We start from the raw sequence: 20,745 nt of genomic DNA, 5'->3' as shown, positions 1-20,745 counted from the left end.
CTTCTTTGCTGTTACAACATCAGCAGAAACTTTCTGCTACAAACAAGGTCTTCAATCTTTTAGTTCCTAAAATATCTCCATATTTAGTTCCTAAAATATCTCAAGACCTCCACAAATAATGCCACATAGGATTCTAACTAATTTCCACATATTAGTGTGCTAACAAATAGACTATTTGTTAGGTTCCTTAATTGTAGCTTGGTTGTTGGTTTCCTGGATTTTAGCCTGAGAAAAATGCTGAAACAGAAAAACTAAACAACCTACAATATAGCATATGCTGTCAGGAATGAATGTCACAACATTCAGTTTGACTTCCAAATCATTAACCATATGCTAAGTCTGTTTTTCCTGAAAACAGACTGTATAATTTGTTGTACTGTACATAACCAATTTGTCCATACTTCAGTATCAGCGTACATTAATAAATGTCAAAACATCCAATTTGACATTCACACATAGAGCCTTACATCAGGTCTGTTATCCTCTTGGTAAGCAGACTGAGTTGCATACTGAAATGTAACAGAAAACCAATCTGCCTATTATTCAGTAAATGCTGTCAATGAATGTCATAACATCCAGTTTGACATCCAGACAATAGGCCTTATGCCAGGTCTGTTATCCTCTTGATAAACAACCTGAAACTAAATGCTGAGTTCTAGCAGAACACCCACTGTTCTATTCCTCAGTATCTGCTGACAGGGATGAATATCATAACATCCAGTTTGACATTCAATAAATCCTGTATTAGCTAAACCTGCAGTACACTACTCAGAATGTCATGACATCAGCCAAGCCATCAGAGTATAGCTAGATATTCTAACATACAATGCAGTCAAACAAACATCTCCACAGCATGTCATGACATCAGTCAAGACATTAGAATCCAGCTAGTGTTTTACCATACAATGCAGCGAATTAAACATCTACAAACTCCCCCTTTGGCAAATTTTTGGCTAAAACACTTTGGTCTCACAACAGAGTCCATAACAGCGGAAATCTCACATCTAGCAGGAAATTAACCTAGCTAATACACTCAGAGTTGCAGCACACTCACACACATGGAAGTTAAATAAAAACTTCACATATCAGCACACATACAGAAGTTAAATAAATACTTCTAATTGCAGCACACATAAACACACTCACACTCATTAGAAGTGGAACAACAGCTGCAGCACAACCTCTGGATTAGAGGATCTTCAATATCTGTTTAACACATAATCTGTTGTCCTGGGGCATCGTCACAGGTGTTTCTCCCCCTTTTTTGTCAAAAATGTTGCTAAAGCAACACTTTAAATTACAGACCAAAATAAAACAGAATTACACACAAATGTCAGACAGACAATCTTGATTTTACTTCACAGTTTTAATCAAGAATACCCCCTCTTGATCTTGCTTTACAACTTTGATCAAGACACCACCCACTTGATCTTGCTTCACAGCTTGGATCAAGTAGTCACACACTCTTTCCTAAAACCACTTTCTTATCTCCAGTGGTAGCTTGACATCTAGCACCACTACAACCAAAACAATAGTAGATGGTTACTCCCCCTGTACCACACAACTGTAACACACAGGCTCATTCTAATATATCATAATGAGACACACAACATCCATATTTCCTTATGACTGTAAGTTTTGGAAGGAAATAACAATATTGTCCAAGGCAATGTCATGACATCCGGTCAGACATTTTTCTGCTCACTCAGCCTTGACACACACCACATCATCCCACTAACTGACAAGGTGCCATACCTTGTTATCTGAGAACACATAGACCACAAGCTTGATGATTACTTGCAGCGCAGAGACAGAACTTCCCTTGTCATGAACAACCAACTCTCCTCTTGAAACTTGGAGATCACACATGAACATATCCAACACCCCAAAGTTGGACCTTCACATACTTCCTGATTCAAAGAGAACCCAGACCACTTGATGAATGGAAAACATAAGACGCATCTTCATGTCTTCAAGAGAACACCCTCTGTTCAACCCTCTTGGCTGAACACATCCACACTCTGTGCCAATCTCTCTTCTAACCAGAACAGAAACCCACTTCACAAAATGTTCTAACATTCGTTAGGACATCCTTCACAACATAACAAGGAACACCATCTGATAATCTTCAGATATCACTGAGTCACCAGCTTGATCCACAAGAACCCAGACATAAATTGGGACATATACAGGAGATCAACTTCTCATCCCATTACGAGAGATAATCTTCCATAGATAGCTCAGAGCTCCTACCACAAGCTCCAAGAGATGAATAGAAAACACCTCCTTTTGTCTTCAACTTACTACTTTTCTGCTCAAAAGTAATTGTCTCAGACTTTCCTCAAGAATAATCAGCTGCCATATGTGGATTATCTTAATTCTTCGAACTCACTTCTGAGATAGACCAAATGCCACTGGTTGATTACCTCCTTCATGAATCCTCATATGAAAAAGTCAAATGCCATTCTTTGACCTCTCCACGTCTATCAGACCTCTCCCAAAGATATTCTGACCTTCCAAGTGAGACTTGAACTTCAAGCTACATGTTGAACAAAACTTAGATTTTCTAAGACATGAACATGTAACATCCTTTCTATCCAGCAACTCCAAAGAACTGCAACGAGGACGACCTTTTTGAAGTATCCAATCTACAACCCTGTAGACCCTTCTATCTCAAGTTGATGTGCCACTTCACCAACTAAGAATCTGATGTTGAACCAAATGTCACAAACATTGTGTTTTGACATCTAGCTGTTGAATTCATCTCCTTCTTCTGCCACTTGAAAGAACTTCCTCCCTTCACAGAACAAGAGTTCAATGTTCTCATAGCCTTGATTGTGGAACCAAGTTTGAGTAAACAACCTCCATCCTGCAGGTTTGCAGTTAAGTCATCCAAGCTCACACCTTGATGAATTCCTGCTTCTTCTCCAAAGACATCAGACACTCTGATGCATGAGTCTTCAGAAGGACCAGTTAGAAACTAACCCTTCAGCTATACCAAGGATTCCACTTCCTAAAGCAAGGCTGTTTCCATGATGTTAAGAGTGCTGCCACTTGTTCTTAACTTCACAGTGTGCATTAGCCAATGCACTTCCTTACTTAGATCAGAGATAAACTGATCCAAGTAACCACCATCAAGACTATGATGTCTTCTTCTTCTTGTACACACCAAGGTTGAACATGTTTCTTGCCAGGAAACCTTTTCAGAGATCATATGCTTTTGCTGCCACCAAAGAGATAGATCATAAACCAATGTACTATCCTTCCTGTGATTCTGCACAAGGTCTTGAAGAAGAGATGCTCCAACATCTTTAAGAACATCAGTTATCTTGAGCTCCAAGGATAATCAATTAACTACTTGTACTTGGCACAAGTTGACATTGATCTTAAATCCTTTCCCAATATTCCTTTCAGATATTTCCACCATAAGACTACTTTGAAAATACTCTTCTAGTGTCCACATCTTCTGCTTGCAAGCACCTCAGCAGTCTTGAGACTCTTTCCAGATTAGATTCACCCTTAGGGATGAGAGAGATGAATCCTTCCTTGCACATGTGTCACACAACAACCAGAACCCATGTGACACAGGTCAACAGCCAACCAGACCCTAGGTGACCATAATTACTAGTGAAAGACAACAACACCAGTCCATAGTAGATATGCATTGCCAGAGCATACTACCTCAACCAACCTCTGAATCTTCATATTCTCACTCCTTGAAAGAACTGCCACTTCTGATCGTGGTGTTTGAATAACAAGATTCATGGTCCCAATCCTCTTAAATGTAATAGCAGTCAGGTTACCCCATTATTGACTTCTATCATCCAGGGGACTTGTCTTCCAGTACACCATAGTACTTTAGGGAACAACTATCCAACCCTGATCAATCTATAGGAAAAAGGCACACAGCGGAGATTGCACAATGTCACATCTCAACCAGCTCCACTTCTAGATATCAGACTTCTAAAAGTGACCTTCTTGAGCACACACACAGTTGACCCTACCCTTGTCAACTTAGCACACACAGATGTCTCCTCTTCCAGGTCAGGAGTAGGTTTCAAACCAAAGTATCCCTTTGTTTGACACCTAAACACATCTGCTTTTCAACCAGTAGCTGCCTACTTGTTGAACAACATGTTCTAACATCACATAGAACATTAGTTTAACCTCCTTGAAGCAAACCCTCCTTGAAAGTCTTCAAGGTCTTCATAGACACTACCCAGGATAGTACAAGAATCAGTGCTCAGGTGATTCTTACCAAGAAGAGTGGACTTGATGAGACTCAAGTATCTTTGACATCTTCAGTAGAATATGATGAAATCTTGAATACAGCAGCCTTTCATCCACATAGGGGGAAACTACATCAGAGTTTGAGTTTTGCCAGGTATTATGCAGCGGAAATCATAATACAACTCAACCTATGAACACGCACTTCACCAGATCAGCCTCCAAGACCATACCAAGTTTGAATGTGATTCAATACTGGCACAACTGTCCCACACAAAGGTCAATTGCCAACCTCCAGAGACAGGTACATACCATTCCTGTCATGAACAGTCCATCCACCTACTTCAAGGGACCATTCAAGGGAATTACAGAACCTTCCACAGGTTCCAGCATCAGTACTAACATAACTCCTTGCAAGATACCAGAAAGTATCACCCATGGATCTCATCCAGAAGCAGAACAGGAAACCACGCTCTGATACCAATTGACATTCTGGCGTAGTCAGAATTCAGATGTTCTACTCCAAGTAATGACATCTGATCTAACATTATTACTAATACAGCAAGACAGTTATACAAATTAAAACCTAGTACTGATATGCACACATTCACAGATGTCACGACATCTGCTACTATATCACCATAGAATGGAAGAACACCCAGTTCTGTCCATCTGGTACAAAGACACTGCAGAGATCCAACATAGCACTTACTTCTGTTGAGCCTGCACAGTTATCAGCATGATGTCTCAACATTGAATTGAACATCACCTGTTACAGCATTACAGGTTTACCTTATTTTATAACAGACAGAAGGTAAAAGCACAGGTAATTGTTAACCCAGTTCGGTGCAACATCACCTACGTCTGGGGGCATACCAAGCCAGGAAGAAGATCCACTATCAGCAGTATTAATTTAGAGTTAAACTCCCCCGTTTACAACTCTTCACTTAATCCCTACCCAATGCAATCTATACCTATGAACTCCTAGATAGAAACCTCCAGTTTCCATTCCTATCACTACAATTACAATGTAATGCTAAACAACTTGAACTTGCTTCACAGCTTCGTTCAAGAACATAATCACTCTTGCCTACAGGCTTTGAGTTACAAATACTCTCAGCTTTGAACACTGAGAAACACATGGTAACCTTCCCACAGATTGGGAGGTTTACCTCACACACACCCCTAAATTTTCATTCTAAGAGGCTTACAAATCCTAGGTTACAATATGATATTTATAACCTAAGCACCCAACTGGATTTGGGCCTTCAAAAATCGCAGCAAACTTCTTCTTTGCTGTTACAACATCAGCAGAAACTTTCTGCTACAAACAAGGTCTTCAATCTTTTAGTTCCTAAAATATCTCCATATTTAGTTCCTAAAATATCTCAAGACCTCCACAAATAATGCCACATAGGATTCTAACTAATTTCCACATATTAGTGTGCTAACAAATAGGCTATTTGTTAGGTTCCTTAATTGTAGCTTGGTTGTTGGTTTCTTGGATTTTAGCCTGAGAAAAATGCTGAAACAGAAAAACTAAACAACCTACAATATAGCATATGCTGTCAGGAATGAATGTCACAACATTCAGTTTGACTTCCAAATCATTAACCATATGCTAAGTCTGTTTTTCCTGAAAACAGACTGTACAATTTGCTGTACTGTACAAAACCAATCTGTCCATACATCAGTATCAGCGTACATTAATAAATGTCAAAACATCCAATTTGACATTCACACATAGAGCCTTACATCAGGTCTGTTATCCTCTTGGTAAGCAGACTGAGTTGCATACTGAAATGTAACAGAAAACCAATCTGCCTATTTTTCAGTAAATGCTGTCAATGAATGTCATAACATCCAGTTTGACATCCAGACAGTAGGCCTTATGCCAGGTCTGTTATCCTCTTGATAAACAGTCTGAAACTAAATGATGAGTTCTAGCAGAACACCCACTGTTCTATTCCTCAGTATCTGCTGACAGGGATGAATATCATAACATCCAGTTTGACATTCAATAAATCCTGTATTAGCTAAACCTGCAGTACACTACTCAGAATGTCATGACATCAGCCAAGCCATCAGAGTACAGCTAGATATTCTAACATACAATGCAGTCAAACAAACATCTCCACAGCATGTCATGACATCAGTCAAGACATTAGAATCCAGCTAGTGTTTTACCATACAATGCAGCCAATTAAACATCTACAATGTTTGTTAGGTATGCAAATCTATTGGGTTGAAGATCAAGGGTGATTGTTCTAATATATTTGTGTGTTATCAAGGGGAAGACATGATGTGGTTAAGAATGAGGGAAAAGGTGAGGGGGGGAAGGGGGAAGGGAGTTTTTGGGGTTGGCGTGGGCGTTTAAAATAAGGTGTTTTAGTGGTGGTGGTGAGGGAGGGTGGTGGTAATAATGAATCTTATTTCTTTTAATGTGAGAGAGTTATGAGGATGGGAAAAGAGGATGGAGGTTCATAGACTGGTTAGAGAACGGTGTCCAATAGAGGTTTGCATTCAGGAAACAAAATTAGAATTGATTGATGACTCCTATGTAAGTATGTGTGTGGGGTCCCCTGAGGTAGGCTACTATTTTCGGCCTTCTATAGGGGACTCTGAAGGTTTATTGACGTTATGGGATACTAATAAGAGGAGGTGCAAATTTCAATGAGTTTTCAGAACTTTTTTTTATTATCAAAGGGTGATTTATTAAGTCAGGGAATAAGTTTTCTAATGTCAATGTTTATGCTCCATGTGATAGTGGAGGTCCGATATCGCTATGGAATCGTTTGTGTGTTCTGATTAATGATGACGAGGGGAATGCCTAGTATGTGAATGACGACTTTAATGATATTCAATCGATTGAGGAAAGAAAGAGCATGGTATATGTTAACCGAGTGGAGGATTTTACTCATTTTAATCAGTTCATTGAAGACAATTGTCTAGTTGATTTACCGTTGTGTGGGAGAAGATTCACATGGTATCGGGGGGACGGACTTTCTATGGGTCGTCTAGATCATTTCTTATTATCAGATACATGGTTTCTTTTTGGCCGAATTGAATTCAAGTGGCTCTTCCTTGCATTATTTCTGATCATTTCCCGATTATGATGTCTACTGATGAAAAGAACTGGGGTCTTAGTGTAGGAGAATTGCCATCCAAGGCGCAGCGGAATTTAAAAATTTCTCCATTTAGTGATCCTTACGAATGGGCATGATCAGTGATAGAATCGTTACCTCTTGTGGCGATTCAAACCTTTGGTGCAGATCTCTGATAATGATCAAAACCTTTGATACAGATCCACGGGGCGATCACGAACGTTGAACGATGACAACGTCTCTACTCAGTCCACACGAACGGATTCATTCAATCGCAGTGCTAGCTGTTATGAATGAAGGCTTTGAGTGAGAGAAAGAGGGAAACAAAAATCCAAGTCTCTACTTGAATTTCTGTCTGAGTGGGTTGGAGTTACAATGCTTCTACCCAAGGGGTTCTATTTATAGAACCACTTGTATGGGCTTCAAGCTAAAAAGCCCACTTAAGTGTATTTTGACCCATATCTTATAATATGCCCAAAATCACTTAAGTATTTGGTACCTTACCATATTTCGTCTCCCACTTAAGTGCACCATACCTTACGGTGTTCCTTAGTTACTCTATCTCTCATCAATCCGTCCTTTGTGTGTGACCCTATAGGTTTTCGCGGCGTTGGCAATTATATTAAATCACGCATTTAACATAATAAACAGTGAGCGGTATCTAGCAACACATCACTGCTACCCAAGTCACGAAAATATCATGTGATCTGACAAAACCTCCTGTGATAATAATTATGTGTATAATTACCCCTTTGCCCTTATGTCTATATTGAACACAAGGTATAGACCGTGTCACCCTTGTCCAGTTCAATATTGGGCCCATAGACATTTATCCTGTTACGCAGGATTGGCAAATTCCATCTAGGACACTCATGTCCCTCAGCATGCTTCGTGGAGTACCCATCAACTGTCTTTATAGTTATCCAGTTACGGACAACGTTGGATCAGCAATAAAGCACTCGACTCTACATCTAGGATCCATAGTGGTTTCAGGTCGAAGAGTGGTATACACTATTATCACCATGAGAATAACTTATGACACTTTGCATAACTTTCTATATAGTATTCTCATAGCGGGTCAATCCGGTATAAATATTACTCCTAATATTCATACCTATGTTTAAGACTTGATAACTCTTTATCCATGATCCATGAGATGTGATCATCAGTCTACAAACATAATAGTTTTAATGCTTTAATGTTATCCCACTTCACATTAAAGCTCGACTACGGATACTTTAAGAATAATGTCCTTATGTTTAATGTGTTCTCATGATTAAGTCACACTTAATACATTAAACGGACTATCTATTCCAGGGACTTTATTAATCAACCATAATAAAGAAAATGCCTTTAAATAATTCGATACAAGTACCAAAAGTATTGGCCTCTAGGGCTTACACCAACACATAGGCCAACGAAAATGTTAAAATATTGGGATGATTTACCAGGCTACAAGGAGTTTGTGAAAGATCAATGACTTTCTTTTCAGGTGGATGATTGGGGAGGTTTCATGCTGAAATAGGAACTTAAGTTTATTAAGGAAAGGTTGAAATTATGGCATCAAAATCATACTCAGAATATAGAAGGCAAGACCAAATCAGTAAAAGATTGTATCTCTTTCTTGGATGATAAAGTATATGAGCGAGATTTAGTGGAGGAAGAGTTGAGAGAGATACATTCTATATCTTCAGAAATACTTTCTTTATCCAAATTACACTCTAGCATCTAGGGTCAAAAATATAGATTACATTGGCTAAAGGAGGGATATGCAAATTCAAAATTCTTGCAGGATATTATGTGCTCCAGGAGAATGTCGTATGATATCATCTCGATCTTAGTTCATGGTGTTCAGGTAGAGGGCGTTAATGGTGTGAAAAAAGTTGTTTTTGATTATTTTCAATCAGTAGAGGTTGATCGTCCAGGGATATAATATATTTCTTTTAAATTAATCACTAGGGAGGAGGGGTCGATACTTTTTTTAGAGGTTGAGATTTAGCAGGTGGTTTGGGATTGTGACAGTTTTAAGAGTCCAGGTCTGGATGGAATCAATCTTGGTTTCATAAAATATTTCTGGGACATTTTAAAAGACAGCTTGATGCATTTCTTTTGTAACGTTTCATCCATAATAACAAGTTAACCAAAGGTATAAATAGTACTTTGATTCCTAAAGTTGAGAGCCCTCAGCGCTTGTCGGATTTTCTGACCTATTTCTTTGGTCAACTGCCTATATAAAATTATATCTAAGGTTTTTGCTAATAGTTTGAGGCACATGATTTGCAGTGTTATCTCTGAGTCTCAAACAAATTTTTGTAAGAGGTCGGAAGATTTTTTATGGCATTCTTATAGCTAATAAAATGGCGGATGATGCACGTAGTTTGAAAATATTATTATTATTATTATTATTATTGTTATTATTATTATTTAAGGTCGATTTTGAAAAAGCTTATGACTCGGTGGATTGGCGGTATTTGAATAGTGTTACGAAAGCTTATTTTCTAACTTTGTGATGAAAGTGGATTTTAGAATGTATTTCTACGACAACTACTTATGTTCTTGTAAACGATGGTCCAACTGATGAGTTTAAGTTGGAAAGAGGTATTTGATAAGGTGATCCTTGTTCCCCCTTTATCTTCCTATTAGCAGCTGAAGGGTTACATGTTTTGATGAATAATATAGTGGAAAAAGGTATGTATACAGGTTATGGGATGTGGGCGCAAAGTGTTGCTTATGTTTCTCATTTACAATTTGATAACGATACTCTATTGCTTATGTTTCTCATTTACAATTTGATGACGATACTCTATTGCTTATGTTTCCCATTTACAATTTGCATTGCTAGTTATGAACTATAAGCATGATCGCATACCTTTTTTGTATTTGGGGCTACCCATTGGTGGTGATTCTAAGAAGCACAATTTCTAGTATTCTCTGATTGATCGGATCAAAAGAAGGTTGTCGCGATGGAAAATCGCTTTCTCTCTATGTGAGTCATTTGATTCTCACTAAGTATGTCATGTCGTTCATTCTGATATAGTTTCTTTCCTTCTTCAAGGCGCCTGCAAATATTATATCTTCTCTTGAATCTATTTTTAATGCACTTTTTAGGGGGGGGGGGGGGGGGGGGGTGGATAGGAGAGTCAGGAAGTGAATAAAATTCTTTGGATTAAATGGGATACTATTTCTTTGAAAAAAAATGGAGGTTTGAGGGTTAGGAGATTGAAGAATTTTAACTTAAACTTACTTGGTAAATGGTGTTTAAGGATTCTAAATGCGACACAAAGTCTTTGGTATAATGTATTGAGTGCTCGGTATGGTGAGGAAGGGGGCGTTTATATTTTGGGGGAGATGGTGGACCTGTTTAGTGGAGGAATTTGAAAAATATAAGGGAGGATGTCCGTTTGGTTGATGGAGAGTGGTTGCTCGATAACATTGATCGAAATATAAGAGATGAGGCTTCTACTTTATTTTGAAAAGACCTTTGACTTGATGGTATTCCTTTGAAAGTAAGGTTTAGTAGGATGTTTAATTTAGTGGAGAATAGGATGGCATCAGCCGCAAAGATGAACAAGTTGGGGTGGGGGAGAATGGTGAGTCGTGTAAATGGTGTATGAGGTTGTTTGCGTGGGAGGAGGAGTTAATGGAAGAGTGTATTGAGCGGTTAACCTCAGTTGTTTTGCAGGTGGATGTAGAAGATTGTTGGGTTTAGAATTTACATCACACTTCTTGCTACATGGTCAACAATGCTTATAAAAATTTGTGTGGAGTTGATGACAACAACAATTAGAATAATTCTTAAATTTTGTGGTTGAAGACTATGTCGCTTAAGGTTTCTATTTTTGTTTGGCGGTTACTTTTGAATCGTATTTCGACGAAAGATAATTTGGCTCGGCGACAAATTTTTGCTACGATCGATCAAAGATGTGTGGTGAATTATGGCATGGATGAAGACAAGGATCACTTATTTGTAAAATGTGATTTTTTGAGTAGATTGTGACTTACTATTTCTAATTGGTTAGGCTTTTCAACGACATTTTAAAGAAAGTTATTGGACCATCTCTTATAGTTTGGTGGGTTATGTGGTTTTTCGAAAAATATTTGGTTGTTTCTTAATACTATTTGACTCTATGTGATTTGAATTATTTGAAAAGAGCGAAACATTCATATTTTTTAAAATAAAGAAGAGCATTTGCAGATATTATCATAAAATGTAAAATTTTAGTCTTTTTTTTAGTTAAAGTCAAAATATTTTGATTTTGATTATCAATTTTGGAGATCAAATCCTTTATCTTGTTTATCAATTATTTTGTAGACTGCTCTGATTCAGAATTTTGTACTATAATTTCGAAATTTTCTTATTATCTTTTATACATCTTATGTTAAAATAATTTATTTTGATGGTGAATATATGTTTCATTTGGTCATTTTAAAAAAATTATGAACTAAAATGTTGCAATTGTTTCCGATAGAAATTAAGTTTTTATTTAAATTTTGCAAAGTCAAACTTTTTTTTTTGTCAAAACAAATTCAAACATTTACAATTATTGAAAGAAAGAAAAAAAAAAAGAGTTTTCCTAATGTACGCATGCATCTTACTGCATTTCAACCAATATGAATCTAAAATGAATATAGTCTTAATTCGTAACCAGATTCGTTCTTGGCATCACCTAGCCATATAGATATGAATCATGTTATATGAGAAAAAGCCAGATAGATAGATAGATACTAACAAATTTAAATGTCCACGAAAACTCTTCTTTATTATTTCTATCAGGCAATATGGACAGTGATCAAGAAATCAAGGAACTTCTAAGTATCCCCTTAAACTTTACTATTAACTTTATTAATTACTATAATTATTTTCCATGCCAACACGTTTTTGTTTTATTCGAAAAACTAATTCATTGACTTTCAGTTACGAATGACGACGCATCCAGATCCGACGACGAGAATTCTCCGATCGAACAGGTAGCACTGACAGTTCCGGTAATCGACGATCCATCACTGCGGGTCTTCACTTTCCGAACATGGACATTAGGAACTCTCGCCTGCGTTTTTCTCTCCTTCTTGAACCAATTCTTTGGGTTCCGCCGAGAACCTCTTTCCGTGACGGCAATCTCAGCACAGATTGCGGTGGTTCCGTTGGGTCACCTTATGGCAGCGACGCTGACGGACAGAGTTTTCATGAAAGGGAAGAAGTGGGAGTTCACGCTGAATCCCGGGAAATTCAACGTGAAGGAGCACGTGCTTATTACCATATTTGCTAGTTCGGGTGCTGCTAGTGTTTACGCTATTCATTTCGTTAGCGCTATTAAGATTTTTTACAGGAAGGAGATAACGGTGTTCGTTGCGTTGTTGGTTGTTTTGACGACGCAGGTTTTGGGGTTTGGTTGGGCGGGGGTTTTCCGTCGTTACTTGGTGGAGCCCGCTGCTATGTGGTGGCCGCAAAATCTCGTCCAAGTGTCGCTTTTCAGGTACCTTATCTTTTTTTTCTTTTCTTTTTTGTTTTAATCAAAATAAATTGAGTTATGGATATGCAATGTTCATTCAATAAGTGTGTGTTTGATTTAGTTTGAACCATTCAGAATTGATTTGGAACGAGTGCGAATTAATTCTGATTTTTTTAGAAAAAAATTTACATCATGACTAATCCATTTGAAATAAAAAGTCCATAAAAAATATCTCAAACTAAATTATTTATTTTTATTTCCGAAATATATTTTCCAATTTTATCCTTTAATTAATATTATTTTCGTCATTTTCTATTTCATTTTTTTTCTTTCTTAATCTTAGTCAACTGGATTATGGAAGTGAGTATTGTTTAATCCATTTTTATAAAAATTTATTTAAATATAGATCTCTTTACTTTTAAATTAATTTTACATAACTAATTCCTTAAAATCAATTTTTTTTTAAAGGTAGAGTCTAAAATAATTATCAAATGCATCATCCCTTGAACCGCAATTTTGATAAAAGTTGTATAGAATTAAATAAAAAGTTAAGTAGTCCCGTTAAATCAAAAATATCATATCAGATGTAAGGGTGCAGATTTAAACACAGGATTATTTTTTAAAAATAACTATCACTTATCTTTTACATAAATGATGTTCAACTAGGACAACTATCCCCCTAACTTTAGGAGCAAAAGTTAGAGTGGTTTTAGGCAAATTTTGGATAATATAAAAGAGGTGTTGATGTACTTTGGAATGAAAAAGATGTGAGAAAAAGTAAAAGGGAGAAAATTAGAAAAGGTCAGAAATGAAAGTGAGAGATACTTGGACACAGTGCTAGTTACACGTTACACAACTACTTAAGTTTAATCTAAGTATCCTATCCCATCAAAACATAATGAACTTGATTTGATTTCAGGGCATTACACGAAACAGAGAAGAGACAGAAAGGAGGGTTAACACGAAATCAGTTCTTCCTTATAACATTTATATGCAGTTTTGCATATTATGTGTTTCCAGGTTACGTGTTCCCAATGCTAACATCACTCTCTTGGGTATGTTGGGTGTTTCCCAATTCAGTTATAGCACAACAGTTAGGTTCAGGATTAAATGGTCTTGGACTTGGAGCTATTGGATTTGATTGGTCAAGTATTTGTTCTTATCTTGGTACCCCTTTGGCTAGTCCATGGTTTGCTACCGCTAACATTGCTGCTGGTTTTGGCATTTTCATGTATGTCATTGTTCCTATTGCTTATGGCCTTAATCTTTACCATGCAAAAAGATTTCCCATCTTTTCAGATGGTTTATTCAGCTCTAATGGTCAAAAATATAACATCTCAGCAATTACTGACTCTAACTTCCACCTTGATTTGGAAGCTTATCAACGCGAGGGCCCTCTTTATCTTAGCACCATGTTTGCTATGTCATATGGTATTGATTTTGCTTGCCTTTCTGCAACTCTTGTTCACGTGTTGCTCTTCCACGGGAGGTATGTATATAATTACAGTTGAATTGAAATTCTATGCATTTCTCTGTACAAAATTGTAGTTCTAAATGAGTTACGTTGCAAGCCATAAAATTGCAGCATAATGAGGCCGATGTAGATGCAATTGCTGTCATGATGATGTTGTGTAAAATTCTAAATCTTTTATGTGGAAGCTACAGTTGCATTTGTAGACCATAATTTGAACTAAAAGCATGAAGATAGTTGTAAATTACGATTGTGGCTAAACTACAAACCTTGATATTGCAGTAAATTATGGCCTATGCAGATGCAGTTGCTGTCGTGATGTTGGTGCAGGGATTTCAAAAATCTTTATATATGTTGCTGCAATTGCATTTTCGCACAACAATTTAAAAATTTAAAACTACATGCATGATCATAGTTATTGTTGAATTAGGAGAGACTAAGAGACATTTAGGTTAAACCGTGTGTTTTGAAAAGCATTACGAAGACTTTATTATATATAGAGAGATTATAACTAATTACATGATATAGTCGATGTGGGACTATTCGATATACTGATATTCTTAACATTATATTTACAAATATCAACACTCCCGCTCAAGCTTGAGCATATAAGTCAAATGCACCAAGCTTGTTACATATATATTTAGTTCTGGGGTTTCGCAGAGATTTTGTAAACACATCAGCCAATTGATCATTAGAGTTGACAAAGTTTATGATAATGTCACCTGATTCGATTTTCTCTCTGACAAAGTGACAATCTATCTCAATATGTTTGGTCCTCTCATGGAAGACTGGATTTGAAGCAATGTGAAATGCGGCTTGATTATCACAAATAAGTGTCATTGGTCTTGCTTCTTCAATTTGAAGTTCCTTGAGCAATTGTTTTAACCAAATAAGTTCACATGTTGTCATTGCCATGATCCTATACTCTGCCTCGACGCTTATCTTGCAACTACGTTTTGTTTCTTACTTTTCCAGGATATAAGGTTTCCTCCAACAAGTACACAATACCCAGAGGTGAATCGTCTATTAATTGGGGATCCTGCCCAATCATCATCGGAGTATCCAACTATCTGAGTATGTCCTTTATTTTAATACACTAGACCTTTTCCTGAAGCACGTTTGATGTATCTCAGAATCCGGATAACAACATCCATGTGTTCCTGACAAGGGGAGTTTAAAAACCGACTTACCACACTAACTGCAAAAGAAATGTCGAGACGAGTGACTGTGAGATAATTCAACTTTCCAACCAATCTTCTATACCTCCCTGAGTCAGATAGAGGCTCCCCCTGATTGGGTAGTAGTTTGACACCTGGATCCATAGGAGTATCAGCTGGTTTAATATTCAACAAACATGTTTCTTCCAAAATATCCATAGCATATTTCCGTTGAGAAATCACCAAACCATCTTTAGATTGGGCTACCTCAATACCTAAGAAATAGCGAAGTTTACCAAGATCTTTTGTCTGAATGATTCGAGAGATGTTGCTTTAACTGAAGTATACCCTGCTGATCACTACCAGTTATGACAATATCATCTACATACACAATAAGATAAATACACCCTTGAGCTGGGTGACGATAAATAACAGAATGGCCAGCTTTACTACGGACCATACCAAACTGTTGTACTACAGTGCTGAATCTGCCGAACCAAACTCTCGGAGATTGCTTAAGACCATAAAGAGACCTGTGTAACCTACACACCATATTCGATGACTCCCCCTGAGCAACAAATTCAGGTGGTTGCTCCATATATACTTTCTCCTCAAGATCACCATGTAAAAAAACATTTTTGATGTCAAATTGATGAAGAGGCCAATGTCGAATGGCTGCAATGGCTAGAAGAAGTCTAATAGATGCCAGCTTGGCTACAGGCGAGAAGGTATCACTATAATTCAATCCAAAAATCTGAGTGTATCCTTTGACTACCAAGCGAGCTTTAAATCGATCAATCTTACTATCTGGACCAACCTTCATTGTATAAAGCCAACGACACCCTACTAAAGATTTCCATGGGGTAGAGGAACCAGTTCCCAGGTACCACTGCTTTGAAGAGCACACATTTCATCAATCATTGCTTGCCTCCACTCAAGATGAGACAATGCTTCACCTGGAGTTTTAGGAATAAAAACAGAAGACAAACAAATATACTGCAAAGGGGAAAGACGATGATAACATAAATCAATAGAATGTGGAGAAGGATTTTGTGTTTGACGTATACCTTTTCGAAGGGCAATCGGAAGATCGGACTCAGGTTGCAGGATCAGATCCGGTGATGGCGGAGGCGTCGGAGGAGAGTCTGCAATGACCTCAGGGACAAGTTTGACCTCAGGGACAGGTATGACCTCAGGGACGACAGGCGTTGGGTGACGATGCTGATATGTTTGAAGTGGTCGAGAAGTGGGTGGGTCAGGAGCCCTAGACTGATGGGAGATGATGGTAGGCGAGACATTAATAATTGTCGGAAAAGATGTGGGAATACTTTCTTGAATGGATTTTGGAGTTACGTGACTGGACTCGAAATATGGAACCGACTCGAAGAAGGTAACATCGGCCGATACTAGGTATCGTTGTAAAGTATGTGAATAACAACGGTAACCTTTTTGGATCGATGATAACCAGAAAGACACACTTTAGTGATCGAGCTGAGAGTTTATCAAGATCAGGAGAGAGATTGTGTACAAAATATGTGGACCCGAAGACTCGGGGAGGAATTGGGTGAAGTGGGGAATTGGGAAAAAGAATTGATTGAGGGATTTTATTGTTAAGGACAGATGAGGGCATGCGATTTATAAGGTAACATGCCGTTAGCACAACATCCCCCCAAAATCGAAGTGGAACATTACCATGGAGAGGTAGGGTCCGAGTGGTTTCTATAAGATGCCGATTTTTGCGTTCGGCTACCCTGTTTTGTTGAGGTGTGTGAGGACAAGACGTTTGATGGAGAATACCATTGCGTGACATGAAATTCTGAAATTATTGGGATAAATATTCACGGGCATTGTCACTTCTTAAGGTACGGATAGACACACCGAATTGAGTTCTTATTTCTTGATAGAATTGTTCAAAAATAGAAAATAATTCAGATCTATTCTTCATTAAGAATAACCATGTGCAACGTGAAAAACATCTATAAAGGTGACAAAATACCTAGACTCAAGAGTAGAGATAGTACGCGAGGGACCCCAAACATCGGTGTGAACTAAAGCAAAAGGGGACGAAGCTCGTTTGTTGACTCGATTGGAAAACTGACCACGAGTGTGTTTCCCTAGCTGACACGACTCACAATGTAAATTAGATACCTTCGATAAATTTGACACCAACTATGTAGTTTGGAAAGACTGGGATGACCTAACTGAGCATGGATAGTGAGTGGAGAATCTTTAGTTGAGCATGTCTGAGATGACACTAAGAGGTAATAAAGGTCTTGAGACTCACATCCGACACCAATCGTCCGTCCCGAACTCCGATCCTGCAGGGTAACATTATTGTTAGTGAAGGTGACACTACAATCAAGAGAACGAGTTAAATGACTGATTGAAAGTAAATTAAATGGACAATTAGGTACATAGAGGACATAAATAACCGAGAGAGAGGGTAGAATTCGAACAGTACCAATCCCTTCGGATCGGGTTTGAGAACCATTGGCAGAAGTTATAGTAGGTAAGAAACCGGATGTAGAGAGGGAAGAGAAAGTATTTTTATTACCGGTAACATGATCCAAGAGAAGATGATTGAGAGAGACAAGCAGATGAATTACCCGTGTGTGCTACCGAAGCAGTAGAATCTAAGTTCTGATAATTCTGATACCACCGGAGGAAATCATCGTAGTTTGGCCTAAAATTACGAGGAGTAGCCATGAGTATCGGATCTGAAACAATTGCCCTACAGAGAGTGGAGCGGTGGAAAAATTGTCGGGATCGGCCATCGGACGTGCTGTCACGTGCGGAGGTTTCTGCCGATGAAAAGTGGGGAACGGCTGGATCAGAAGAGGCACTTCTGCTGGTAGGTTACCGGAGAATTTTGAAAAGTGAGAGGCAAACCGGAGTGATGAGACGGTTTGCAAAAAAAATTTGTCACCGGAAGACAGTGGGTCAATCGGGTAAAGCACGGCGAAGAAAGAATTGCCTGTTTGAATTAGGAGAGACTAAGAGACATTTAGGTTAAACCGTGTGTTTTGAAAAGCACTACGGAGACTTTATTATATATAGAGGAATTATAACTAATTACATGATATAATCCATATGAGACTATTCGATATACAAATATTCTTAATATTATATTTATAAATATCAACAATTATAAATTGTGATTGTGGTTGCGGTTACACTATAAACCTTGATATTGCAGCAAAATGAACAAAACTCTTGCAATTGTTTCTGTGATGACGTTGCAGAGATTGCTAAAATATTTATATTGCAGTTGCAATTATAGTTGGGGACCACAATTGATTTGCAATTGTTTCTGTGATGACGTTGCAGAGATTGCTAAAATATTTATATTGCAGTTGCAATTATAGTTGGGGACCACAATTGATCAATATATGTTGCCACTGTCACTTTATCTAATGAATGTAAAAACATATGCCTTCACATCACCGGTTGATAGTGTGTGTTCTCCGTGCAGTGATATATTGCAGCTAAGTAAGTCTGCTTTTCAAGGGAAGAAGATAGATATACACACGAAGATCATGAGAAAAAATTATAAACAAGTTCCTGAATGGTGGTTCTTGTGCATTCTTTTGTTCAGCATTACGGCAGCTACATTTGTGTGTGAGTATTACAACGATCAACTTCAGCTACCATGGTGGGGTGTGATGTTAGCATGTGTTGTTGCTGTATCATTTACTCTTCCTGTTGGAATAATCAGAGCTACGACAAATCAGGCACCTGCTTTGAATGTGATAACAGAATACATAATTGGATACATCTACCCTGGTTATCCTATTGCAGTCATGTTGTTTAAAGTGTATGGGAACATGAGTATGAAACAGGCCATTTTCTTTTTGCAAGATTTTAAGCTTGGCCATTACATGAAGATTCCTCCTAGAGCAATGTTCTTGGCGCAGGTTTGCACAACACTCTTTATATGAGTTGATTTTCTTATGTTGTATTGATCTAAACTGTCTTGTTATCTATGAAACACAAACACACAAACACCCAACACATATCTTGTAATCTATGAAATAATAAAATTTAACCTTATGTTTCCTTGTCGTATTAGTATAGGTCGTGGCCGACACTAGACAAATACACATTCAATCTAAATTATCTTGTAATTTATGAAGCATTGACACAAACACAGATACGGACATCACAAACAATATTGAAATTAAGTTTAACACATCGACATTAATAATAGTTTGAAAAATAAAATAATTAAATGTAACTAGTGTGAGACTTGTGAAGGTGTCTATACTACAAGTAGTAATTTATGATTCCCTGGCTTAATTGCACTATTTCCTTTGGCAGGTACTTGGCACAATAATAGCTGCAATTGTGCATCTATTAACTGCATGGTGGTTAATAGAGACAGTTCCAAATATATGCCATAGGGAATTGCTTCCAGCAGGAAGCCCGTGGACTTGCCCAGGTGATCACGTATTCTATGATGCATCTGTGATATGGGGTTTGATAGGGCCTCGCAGAATATTTGGAAATCTAGGACACTACTCAGCCATCAACTGGTTTTTCTTGGCTGGTGCTACTGCTCCTTTAGTTGTTTGGCTAGCACACAAAGCCTCCCCTGATAAACCATGGATTAAACTTATTACTATGCCTGTGCTCTTAGGAGCATTATCCGAAATGCCTCCAGCTACACCAGTTAACTACACTAGTTGGGTTCTTGTTGGATTTGCCTCAGGATTTGTTGCTTACCGTTACTATCGTGGTTGGTGGACCCGTCACAACTATCTCTTGTCTGGAGCTCTTGATGCTGGATTAGCCTTCATGGGAGTTTTTCTTTACTTGTGTTTGGGGATGCAGCATATCAGCCTAGATTGGTGGGGTAGTAACTCAGATAGATGCCCTTTAGCTTCATGTCCAACTGATTCAGGTGTCATTTCTAAAGGGTGTCCTATTTTTTGAGTATGCATATGTATGAAGAAATGTAGTTGTAAAATTAGCCAAGATACACATAAATGTCTCCATAGCTATTCATTCTTCATTGTGTACATGATTTGTATTGATTTTTGTAAAATATGTGATTTGATTGTGAAAGTTGTTGTAAAGTTTACATTCATTGAATAATAAGATAATTTGTATACTCCCATAAAATATCTTCATGATGATGTTGTTTTGGAGTTCCCCTGATCCTAAAAGTAAACATTAAGAATGGAATGAATCATTTCTAGAGACCTTTTTCAAATGATGGTCATATCTTCGATAAATTTAACTCAATATGATATTATTGAAAAAGAAAAAAAAAAGAATCCGCTGGATTGAAGTTATGCTTCTCACAAATTTAGACACTTTATGTTTCTTTTTTT

The 20,745-nt window shown here is 37.7% G+C and overlaps 1 protein-coding gene across 1 annotated transcript; it reads left to right on the top strand.

The window, feature by feature from the left end:
- Positions 1–11,919: 11,919 nt before the first annotated feature.
- LOC127075411 (oligopeptide transporter 7) lies at positions 11,920–20,544 on the top strand. Its single transcript, XM_051016880.1, has 5 exons — positions 11,920–12,144; positions 12,247–12,805; positions 13,701–14,270; positions 18,885–19,326; positions 19,730–20,544. Exons 1-5 carry the CDS (start codon positions 12,111–12,113, stop codon positions 20,342–20,344), a joined length of 2,220 nt encoding a protein of 739 aa, XP_050872837.1. The 5' UTR covers positions 11,920–12,110; the 3' UTR covers positions 20,345–20,544.
- Positions 20,545–20,745: the final 201 nt, after the last annotated feature.

The sequence above is a fragment of the Lathyrus oleraceus genome, chromosome 4, assembly GCF_024323335.1.
Source record: "Lathyrus oleraceus cultivar Zhongwan6 chromosome 4, CAAS_Psat_ZW6_1.0, whole genome shotgun sequence".
Lineage (NCBI taxonomy): Eukaryota > Viridiplantae > Streptophyta > Magnoliopsida > Fabales > Fabaceae > Lathyrus > Lathyrus oleraceus.
This window is presented reverse-complemented; position numbering and strand designations above follow the sequence as displayed.

Excerpts from the sequence above, each read along its gene's own strand:
- LOC127075411 (XM_051016880.1), top strand. The coding sequence starts at position 12,111 with ATGGACAGTGATCAAGAAATCAAGGAACTTCTAA. Across the intron at positions 14,271-18,884 it reads GTGTTGCTCTTCCACGGGAG|TGATATATTGCAGCTAAGTA; the intron begins GTATGTATATAA and ends TTCTCCGTGCAG. Across the intron at positions 19,327-19,729 it reads GAGCAATGTTCTTGGCGCAG|GTACTTGGCACAATAATAGC; the intron begins GTTTGCACAACA and ends TTCCTTTGGCAG.